At 41.5% G+C, this 11,654-nt stretch overlaps 1 protein-coding gene across 1 annotated transcript; it reads right to left on the bottom strand.

Moving 5' to 3' along the window:
• Positions 1–494: 494 nt before the first annotated feature.
• Positions 495–6,940, bottom strand: LOC145470815 (tensin-3-like). The gene is given in 12 exon segments (XM_081454669.1): positions 495–1,043; positions 1,394–1,432; positions 2,358–2,426; positions 3,007–3,175; positions 3,441–3,497; positions 4,777–4,854; positions 5,201–5,299; positions 5,777–5,914; positions 6,074–6,169; positions 6,384–6,586; positions 6,676–6,898; positions 6,901–6,940. Coding segments are annotated over 12 exon segments (1,344 nt in total). The 3' UTR covers positions 495–910.
• Positions 6,941–11,654: the final 4,714 nt, after the last annotated feature.

Here is an 11,654-nt window from a genome sequence, read left to right on the forward strand (position 1 = left end):
CCGTTTAATTTTTTCATTTTAGTTTTCAAGATAGTTTTACTTCACTATCCACAGTCTTATGTTTGTTAAGTCTCCGTAGGAAGGCTACCAATCGTCGGAGCATGAGCCATGGTTCTGTTTTTTTCCCCTAGGGTTTTTTCCCAAGTTTTTTTCTGGCCTTCGTTCTAATTGTACTCTATTGTAGGCGGTTGCTCAGCTCCGGTATTATTATTTTTTTTTTGTATTAGCGCTCTTTACTTGCAATTTCTCTAGTGCACTAGCTTAAATGATACGATATATATTTGTATTTTGGGTTTTCTGGTCCAAAGTAGAGGACAACCCAGCCTAACTGGCATAATATGCCTGTCTATGGGGTATTGGTCCAAAATAGTGGACAACCCAGCCTAACTGGCATGACATGTTTGTACATGAGGATTTCAGTCAAAAGTTGTGGACACCCATACTATCTGCTAGTTGTAGGAAAATTTCTTTGCTCTATAAGGTCTATTAGTTTTTAACAACACGTTATATTTCTATCCTCGGGAAATTTTGGCCCAAAGTAGCGGACACTCTCGCCATAATGGCAGTCAGATGTAAAGCTCGTTTAGTCTGCGTTATGTTCGTGCACGTAACAACTCCAGCGACCTTTGCATTTCAACAATTTTTCAGGTGCAAGGAAGTTGAAATCTGTTCTTGATTCGCGAACGTCATTGAGTGTGGACGTTCCGTGGAGAATCTCGTTGCTTGTTACTCTGCTGCCTTCGTGTTCTACGATAATGCTCCCCATGCATGACACGAGGCTTGTGTATATATGAGCTGATTACGCGACATTTACAATCCCAAGATGTCGATACCAAATCTATAATTCTAGTAATGTCGCTTGCTTGTGTACTGAACTATATTGCGTTACGATGCGTTATGTTACGTTACGTTACGTGGATGAAGTCATGGATCTGTTGAGTATGTTAACTAGGATGCTTGATGGCCAGTCCTTAGAGATTTCTCCGAATAAGTGGCACTCATTGTGTACTCCGCCAGTTTGTCGTAGCACAAGACCAAATGACCTGACGAACAACAACAACAGAGTTATCAAACACAACACAGAAACGCGCAAAATCCAAGATTCCCCCCACTCCTGTTACCCCCACCCACCCACCCCTCCGTCCTCCTGTAAGCCCTGTTACCCAGACCGATTCCTCCAATTCGCCATACACATTTTTAGACTCAGGTGGATAGTCCTTTACACTCAGCCTCTCCCTTTCCCCCTTCGGGGACAAAGTTCCACTATAACTCACCCCCCTTCCCTTGAAGATACTCTCTCTGACTGGTTAACCTTAGCTATCAACCACCCTTCTATCAGTATATTCCTTTTGCTGGGTTCCTGCTATTTTTAATGTTTGTACGCGTGACTTACTTTGACTTGCCACTGTATGTCGGCGTCTTCAGATCCCACCTGAAATAAATTAAACAGACAACAGAGGAGTTAACTCGGATGGATTGAACTGTAGAGATTTTACAGTTGGCTATAATTGTCTTAAATACTTCACAAATATCTAGAGAAGGTTTTTAAGTTGTTTTTATCAGTACTCTCACCAAAATCCATCGATACTAAAGAAACTAAAGCGAATCATACTCGTCTCAATAATCCTACAGAGACCAGTCATTCACGTTTTCGCCGGTGCGGACAAAAACGCTGTTTGTCACAACCTCGTTCCCAGGCCTTTTCCTGGCTTGGGGGCGGGGCGTTGAGGAGCATTGACTTGTCAAATCCAGTAGGTAGGACTTCAAAAACATCCTGACTGTGGAACAAGCGTGTGAATGCATGCGTGTGGAATGGGCGTGGAATGTGTGTGAGTAATGCAAATCAGTTTCATAACATGGGTGTGTAGCATTTTATCCGTTAGTTGAATAAATGGACTCGTCGAGTAAAGGTCGTCTCTTCGAAACTACACTGAACCTTCAGCATATATTCGAAACACTTCATTTGAAGAGGTTTTAAATTTAAAGATGGAATATTACCGTTGTTTAAAGAACATCCGACTCGACGAAGCACTGACAAAAAATCTGGTTCGCTCGAAGAGACCGCCATCTTGACAGTTTCGTTTAACACACGATAACTTAGTACACCCAGGATATTTGGGTAATCTGAGATCATTTGACCGGCCGATCCCAGGGCGTTTTCCCACCCCGCCCCCAAGCCAGGGAAAAGGCCCTAGGAACGAGGTTATGTTTGTCACCCTATTTGTCACTTTTGTTTTATTGCTTTAGAGATTTTTTTTTTTTTTTGCGTCACAGATTGATCTAGTCTGCGTGACAGATTGATAAACGTTTACGTGACGAATCGGGCAATGAATACAATTCTCTGGTCTTAGTCATACCTTTTATCACTGGGATCCATCCCACAATAGAGTATCGACTTCATGTGGAAATGTTGTCTGAAGAATACTCTGCAAAGGAAAATACAGGTAACGTTATTAATTTTTGTCATTTCAGAGGTAAACGAAATGAAATGTGACTATACATCTTCATGTTATACATTATGCATTAGGCCATCTTTGGTCCTGATGGGGAGCATAGGGCGTCAACCACTGATGGACCTCCACCTGACTCTATATTTTGCAGTTCTCTCTGCCTTTATCCAAGTGATATTCTTGTTGGCCGTTTCATTCTCGTCCTCATCTTATGGTCATAATTCGGTTTTAATGATCCCTGCTCGATCTCTACTTGTAATAGAGACCCGGCAAAATTTCCCATAGTTTCGGTTTCAGTAACCCGATGAATCCACCCCGTAGGGGGTTAGCCTTCGCAGCTGCACCAGAGCTCCATTTGCTGCCCCGTTTCAGAGTTCCAGTCAGGTCTTCACAGTTACCGTAGCGGCCCTGAGGAATAAAGGTTCTCCACCGTACTTCACCCTGATTGGCGATCCCCTACTTTAGAACGTTGCCCAGGGTGCATGACGGGGACGTGGAGCTGGACTTTACACCCCTTCATGTTATGCAATGGTGATAAATTCTAGCGAGTACTTACTTTCGTTCGTTATCAGTCAGAGTCATTCCTTGTGGTGTGACCTTGAAGCTGACAGTAGTGAATTTCTTGGCAGCCTCTTCAGTTGATAGTTGTTCCACAGTTCGCTGTATCGCGCTTGGTCCAGTAAACATTTCAACCTCACAGCGGCCGAGATACATGAGTGAACCAACTAAAAGACAGAAAAAAAGACACCAGTAAGTCTTATTTCAAACAAACAGTCGTTATTGTGAGTTTTCGTTATTCTTTGGTTATCTTCGGAAGCACTCGGAAATCCTCGTAGCTTATCGGAGTATGTTCGCACTTTTCGGCGACTTCTTGGGAAATGTTCGGTAAGAGATCGGAATGTTGCCGGGGATGATATAACGCAGTGGTTGCAGAACAGATTCCTCAGGATGTTCCCCGAGACAAACGAATAAAAAAATAGTTGGTATTACCTGCGCCCTCAGGCCAGGATTGGCTGTCTTCTTTATTGGTAGACTGATCCTTGTCCTCTGACAGGAGGTGTGAAAAAAAGAAAAAAGAAATTTCCAGGTCGGCATTTGTAGCCAAGTAAGAACAGTCCAGAAGATTGTCAAATTGGGGATATTATCTTGAAATAGCGCCTAAATCATTAACATAATGACACCAAAAAAAAAACTAACATAAATAAAAAGAAGAGTAAGAAATATACTCAGTCTCCAGCTGTGGGTGATTCAGTGCGCCTGTGATCCTCTCTAACGCGGGTTCACTGAAACAACTACGGCTGGAGACTGGGCCTAAGTAGGAAAGGGAGGATGGCATAGAAAGGGTGGGAGGGGAGGGAGATAAGGTAAAAAGAACAGTATTCTGACAGTGTTTCATACATCATAAGGAGGGGGAGAATAGGACTACAAAAATCCGCCAATCCGTGCCTTTTTCCCGCCTAATCCGTCGATCCGCCAATATTTCTGTTCAAATCCGAAACCACAATCCGGAAACAGAAGTATAAAAGTTCAAAAGTAAAGTGGTAAATGTGAATGCCATTGTTAATTTCGCAAAAATAGTAAAGAAAGCAGCATACTTGATGGCTATAACATAGTACAAGTCTAATAACAGTCTCACACCTGAGTTTAAATAAGTTTTGTTCGGACAAAAAAATTTGGGTGAACCCATTAACCCTTTGAGCCCCAATTACGCAGATATGCGTAATTAATGGTCGTGCTCTTTTTACCACTTGTGACGTCATCAATTCATATATCATCAGATATTCTTGATAAGCGGATAGTAGTACTAGGCTAGGCCTTTCCGTACAATGGTCAGGTTTAGATATTGACGACATTCCGACGTCTTTTTTGGCGAAAGTTTGGTATTCAAAGGGTTAACATACCGACCAAGACTGAAGAAAGATCCATGATCCAAATTTCGCTTAGGACCCAAGATCCGAACATCAAGACAGGCACAATCCGGAATCCGCGCCATAATTTACAGCTAATCCACGATCCACTGTGTTTTCAAAATCCGCGAATCCGCTCGGTTTACCGCAAAACTCCATAATCCACGCGCTTTTTAAGGCCAAATCCGTCGATCCGAAAACCTATTCACCCCATTCCATAAGTCAAGCTGTTTTAGAAGATTTTGTAATGTAGACAACGATCTTTAGATACAACACTGCAGGGATAATTCATGTTAAACAAGATTGAAACGAGCCCGAAGATTATTTGATCAACAATTAAATTCCTCTTTAACAAATCAATGCAAAGTCGAGCGCGTGGCTTATGCGAATTTGATATTTGATCGCGAAAATCAACATACCTTGAGAAGGCATGGTCAGTCTGATTGGTAACGCCAAAGGCGTGATGGTATGTTGATAAACGAAAGCAGCCAAACTCCCTAAACAAACAAACAAACAAACAAACAAACAAACAAACAAAGAGAATTACATTTATATCATTGAAAGTTGTAAACGATCTCGGCGAAGAAGTTTGATCTTAATCAGGTTTTCAACCGTGAAATCCCAGTTAAAAGTACATCACACAAGAACAAACAAAAAGCGACCTTAGACCAGTTGTTTTAACTTTCCGTGAGTATTGTAGAAGTCCTTTCCAGCGTTATCATTTTTCCGGTTTCCTTGCCCGCAAGATACTTCGTCCTTCGTATGCTCGTTTGTACGTTAAAAGCGAACAGTTTGCCGCAAAAATTCCATCAAACGAGTGAGCTGTGTTCGACCAGAACTTACCAAACACAGGTTCATCGTTGTATCCTTTCAGTCGGACGCCATTCTTAGTCGTCTCGATCAGGAAATGCCGCACAAGTTCATTGATAAGATCAACTTTAGCTGCAAAAGAAAACAAGACGCTGAATTTAACCGTGGTTGTCTTCAGACTTTGGTTGCTTTTTACTTTCCGGTATCACCATTAAAACAGGAAGTAACCAACTAAGTGAACCAGTAGAGGTACAAAATTGAGGGGCTAATTAAGCTACATGAATAAGAAGCCAAGAGGAAGAAATCTACTGAGAGAGCCAGTAGAGGGACAAAATTAAGGGGCAAATTGAGCTACACGAATAAGGAGCCAACAGGAAGTAACCTACTAAAAGAACCGTTAGAGGTACAAACTTGAGGGGTCAATTGAGCTATACGAATAAGGAATCAATTTAGCTACACATTTATAGAGCCAAAGGAAAGTGACAATTAAGTGACCAATGGAGGTCCACAAGAGAGGAGCCAGTGAGGCACACAATTAGGGTGAACACTCACAGGGAAATGCACATATCCAAGAAGAGAGGAAGTAGTTTCAAGAAATGTTCAACTTACTTAGATTGTCTTGTAGTCCCTGAAGCACATGCGCAGGAGGCACCGCTACCTTGGGAGCCAAACCAAAGGCTCCTGGGAAGAACTGACTATCCCGGATGATAAAAGAGCCTGGTTCCGAGTCTTTAAGAATATCGTTAGCTGCAAGCAGAAACGAAAGAAAAAAAAGACTTCCTCAACCACATACTCTGCCTGAATGCATGAATAGATTGTTAAAATACAGGAAACTTTTGTTGAACTCAAGCCACTCAGTTTGTGAGCAAGTAACGCGAAAGACAGCAAGTGAAGAGGAAGGCATACCCTCATTTCTTGTAATGGTGGGTTTATACCAAAATGAAGCCGTGTCCCGGTCGAATTTCAAGCCTGGAATCTTTGGACTGTCTGGATAAAAAACGAGTAAAAAAAAAGGAAATCAAATAAAAATCAAATGTTAATTCAGGGGCGACTCTAGTTATTTACCCTTACAATGTAAATGCATGGTAAAATAAGAGGGCATTAGGGTGTACATGCGTGTTCAAAAGCGTTCTCGCGCGTGTCAGCAGCATGTCCTCGAACATGCGTGGATTGCCCGAGACTAAGGAAGCCTGCACGGATAGAAGATACTACTTACTGTCGCCCGACAAGTCAGACAATACGCTATTTGTAGACCCGTATCCTTTGTCCGATTGAGAATGAGATTTCTTTCTCCGTGTCGTATTTTCAAAGGTACTAGATCTCTCCGACAACACAGAACTCCTGTAACTACTGTCCAGGCCTCCACTCTTGAAACTATGGGGAGTACTGAAGCGACTGAGTTGGGCTGGCTGTGGGACGCTGGCGTTGTGAAAAATAAACAACAGAAGTCGTGTAAGAGTGACCGATGTAAAATCTATCAATACAATGATATTGCAATAACTGTTTACCTAAAATCAGCGATCTCCGAAAGAATGTCCTTGATAGCCTCCCAATCAACGTCATCTGTTGGCGTCTTAGCCTGGATCTGCTCCACGCCGCCCTCCACCCTCGGGGTATCTACCGGGCTAATCCTCTCTAGGGTGGTGTGAGCCTCAGTTGAGACGCCATTTCCGGGACTACGAAGGTAAACAAGCAACATTGTAAGTGTAATAGGTAAATCTAATTTCCCAAACACTGTAAACACAGTGTCAGGCAAATCAGACATGAGAACATTAGAAACTATCAGGACTAACACCAGGCAGCGAATTCAACCCTTTTTAGTCAGCAAAGTCCTTAAAATTGTTGATATAAAGACAAACCACATAAAAGAACGGCATTTAGCAGTTTATGGTACATCAGTCGCCAGAGCCAACTTTTCAATACTATTCCAAGTACCAAGAAGAAAGTTCAAATTACGACACACAGCGAAGTATTTTGACAGAACTTTGAGGCGCGTTTGGATATTTGATTAGACATTGTGTCAGATTGTTTATAGCGTTTCAAACAAAGCTAAAAGTTAGGAGAATCGGAGGAACAGAATTCTAGAATATCTATACTACTTAAGATCATATGTTCACAACACCGTCACTGTTATGGTATCCTATGTTTTCTTAACTTTGATAATTTCTTATCAGTTCAGTAGGTTAGAAGTTTAAGCATTTAAACTGTGGTTAATGAGCTCTGTAGTCTACATCATAGCTGTCATCTAAGGTTGTCACCAGTTCTGTTATCTTCTCCCTATTAGCCATTGTGCAATAGCCTTAGGACAATGTCCAATGCAACGCAATCGTTTTACCATATAGGAAATCATACGACAAAGCTCCCAGTGATTTTCCACCTTGCTCTCATGTAATTTCAGCGTGCTATACCCCTTCCAACTCCTTCAATCCCCAGTTAGTAAAATCCCATTGTTTTCTGACCCTGTCCCAGTTGTAAGCTAGTATTCAAGCTAGGCCGTTCTCCGCTTCCCCTCCCTCCCTCCCTGTATTGGTAGCTTTGTCCTTTCCTATCTTTTTCCTCCATCTGGTTGTAATTACCTTACGTGAGAAGGTGGCTTTCGCCTGCTGAACGTTCTCGGTTTATTCACTGCCACGTTCTATTTGTTATATTGTGTGTAAACCATAGCTGCTTGGTCAATAAAGGTTTTTAACGTTCAAAGTTCCACTGCAGTTTAGAATCACAAAGTGGCAAAACTATCGATATAATTGTCACGTATCGTATCCTCGTCTATCATGTACCACAGGAAAAGTAAAGGAAACATTTATCGATATCTCTTCTTGTAGTATTTGGCTGGAAACGAGCGGTCAGAACTGTGATAATCGCAGTTATTTAAGTCAAAAGACTTTTAGTATGCTGCTAAACTGGCGTGACATTGGTGCAATTCGAATCATGATTATGAAAAAGTTCGGCGACTTACCAGTTAAAGAGAAACGACTTCATGGTCAGACGCAATGCTCAATGTGGATTAGAGAAGGGGGAAATGGGAAATATAACGCATAAATCGACTTCCGCACGGGGTCGGAAAAACTCCAGGTCTTGAACAAAAACAAAATACTGCAAAACACAGGAACATTGTCTAGAACGAGGCGCAATATATGATTGTCTTAGAAGCGGTATTGCGCAAGCTTTGAAAAGTTTTATCAACTGTTTCCATCAGGCTCCACACGCTAATTATTAGAACGCATGGGTGATTTGTTTTGTGAATTATTCTTACAATCAGATAAGAACTCCCTCGAAGGTACAAGCTAGTGCCTATTGCGTAGATTCGTCTCGTCTGGCAATGATAAAGCAGATTTGCGACAGTGAGATTACGGGTTGTTGGAAAGGTGGATAACGCTATCCACCTGATAAATCACTATCCAGTGTATAGCGCGGTTTGTTTTGTTAGCACTCATCCACTGGTAGCGATTTGTCCTGTGGATAGCGTTATCCATCCTTCGAATATCGAAAATCAATCGACTTAATAGATTTCGATCACCGATTGCTATCGATTGATATATCAATTGATAACAATCAAACTCACAGTAGCCTGCAGTACAGGCGGATTAGCAGGCTCTGGCGCGATAGTCCGCTAATCCACCTGTTCTGCAGGCTAAACTCACAGAAATTTTTTTAATCGATTGCCATCGATTGACAAAAATCGTTAGCAGTCGATTATTCCTGTCTTCAGGAATATCGATTGTTATCGATTAAAAAAAAACAACATTAACCTCTGAACAATATGTCAATTTTTCCGGACTACTCAAAGATGGTGTTGTTATTATGTAAAACAATACTTGAAGCCTGAAACAACACGACTCGATTTAAAGATTCAAAGTAAACTAGCAAAGGAAGGTGTAAAGCCCAATTGTTTCGGTTAGTTATTTTTGTTCTTGTTATTTTGCTGATGATTGTAAAAGATAAGCAGGCCATGAAGATAAAATGACTCAAAAAAAAAAAACCATTACAGACAAATTTTGTGCAACATTTTATCAGTGTAACTTGTACAAGGACAAACATTTTTTCCCATAATAATAGATAACAGTCGAGCTCACAACTTTTTTTCTTCATCGATTTTCATCAATTGCCATTGGTCAACGATTGATTGTTATCGATTGTTATCGATTATCGGCTTATTGATTGATTACACCTGGTATACAATGGTTAGACGTAATGGATTCTGGTCAAGATATCGTGAGCCTACCTCTGTGTGGTATTAAATTTTTTCTCGAGGTTAAAATTGCGGATTGACAATTTTTGTGTGTTGAAAAGATCTAATTTATCGGCCAGGGTTTAATATTAGTCTGTTTTGATTCGGTTCATTACTCTTGTGATCAACCATAAATAAGGAGCGATAACAACTGAGCCATTTGATGAATATTTAGGCCTCGTCCACACTGCACCTATAATCTAAAAACACAACAATCACCGGTCAGTTTAGATTTGTGTTGGAGGAAACCTCGGTCAGGCAAGTCGCATTAATATCGTGGCTACATAGTTGTCGAACCGAAGGTGCGTTGTCTAAATGTTTTTCGACCACACATAAACCAGTTTGAAGAGCGTTTTCAAAAAACGCCGTTTTTGTGACGGATTAGTGTGGACGGTATGCCTAACCGTAGAAATAAAGCTGCGTTTTCTCCGGCGTACTGTGGACGCTGCCTTAGTTGATACTGTCGTTTTCCTTTTGAACTCATTCATGAGTGAAACGGAATGGAGAAGGCAGAAGTTGTAGACCGTGAACGGATGTTGTAGAGCGTGGACGGAAGTTGTAGACCGTGAACGGAAGTTGTAGAGCGTGGACGGAAGTTGCAGGCCGCGAACGGAAGTTGTAGAGCGTGGACGGAAGTTGCAGGCCGCGAACGGAAGTACATACTACCCTTCTCACCTAAGTACAAGTCAAAATAAATCTCTATGCATTCTCGTCCCAAGAGGCCGCGTTCCTTTTTGGTCAGCATCAAGAATCGCGATTTCTGGCCGGGTCCGATTTTCTGAACATGCGCAGTGGATTCGTTTCGAACTCTCAGCCAATCAGATTTATCAACCGATCTATCAGACTTGACTCTGAGCATGCGCAAATCACAGTTTCTGAACTTCTAAAGCCCTGTTCACACTACGCTGGAGAAATTTGAAAACGCAGTTTTATTTCTGCGGTTAGACCTACCATCCACAGTAATCCGTCACGAAAACAGAGCTTTTCGAAAACGCTCTTCAAACCGGAGGAATTTGAAAACGCCGGCTTTGCGCTCTAGTGTGGACGAAAAACATTTTAAAAGCGAAGCTTTTCGGAAGCGATAACGTTGCGGTACACATGATGTTCCCCCGTCTGAGTTTTCCTCAACCACAAATCTAAAAAGAACCGGTTATTGTCGCGTTTTCAAATTCCTCCGGCGGAAAACATTTGATCCGTTTTAAGAGTGAATTCCTCCGGCGTATTGTAGACGGGACCTAAAATTTGCAACTTGAATCGAGAAACCGAAATGCCCACATATAGGGGACCCTAAATGAGTCATTTTAAGGTCATTCCCCAGTATTGCATTGCGCATCCCTACTGCGCATAATTTAAACGCGTGATTAGCGCGCGCGCATTAAAAAATGGCGGCTTTTTCTTTACGGCTGGACCTCGCCATAGAGGTAAATCGTCGTTTTCTCGCAAACGAGTATGGTGACCTATCATTTTTTTCTGTTGTTTTGAATTGAGTAATAAATTTCTCTGTGTAAAATAAATATGGACCAATTCTCAGTGTAGAACAAAAAACAATCGTCGGAAACGTGAATTGGCAAGCAATCGTGACTACAATCATGGTGCTATTATAAGGATTTATATAGGTATAAACAAGGTGCTGTTGCTGCTAAACGAACATGAGGACCCCTCATTTTTTTTCAAAATTTAAGTTCCTATAATATAAACAATCAATGGGCAAAGTTTCATAAAAATCTCAGTGCAGACTCTATTTCAGTGGAATGACCCTAATACGCGCTACCACGAGGAAATCAACGATGCAGTCATGGAAGCCATACTGGTTAAACGCATATTTGCTTTCGTATTGGTAAGTAATCATTGCTTTATTACTATGCTTTTCCTTTGGAACTCTTCAACATGAAACGCACACACCAGTCATGGCAGCCACTGGCACTGATGTTTCGTGCAATCACGCGCTCATTCACCCAAATCATTCGTGCTTCACGCATAAACCATTGCACGGATGAAACTGCTGGATGTCGAGCATTTTACATGACTAAACATGTAAACAATGGGGCATAATCACAGTGATTATTGACAGTGAGTTTTTTATAGGTGGATAGCGTTATCCACATTTTGAACAACTGGGAACAGCTGATTGCTCATTTTGTACCATGTAACCGCGTCGTCCATGGGCCTATCATTCAATTTCCAGAATTGTCAACGCAAAAAATTCCTGTTGGAAGGTACGTACTAATAAATAATATTAAGATTCGAACTGTTGTCAAG

The sequence above is a fragment of the Orbicella franksi genome, chromosome 15, assembly GCF_964199315.1.
Source record: "Orbicella franksi chromosome 15, jaOrbFran1.1, whole genome shotgun sequence".
Classification (NCBI taxonomy): Eukaryota; Metazoa; Cnidaria; class Anthozoa; order Scleractinia; family Merulinidae; genus Orbicella; species Orbicella franksi.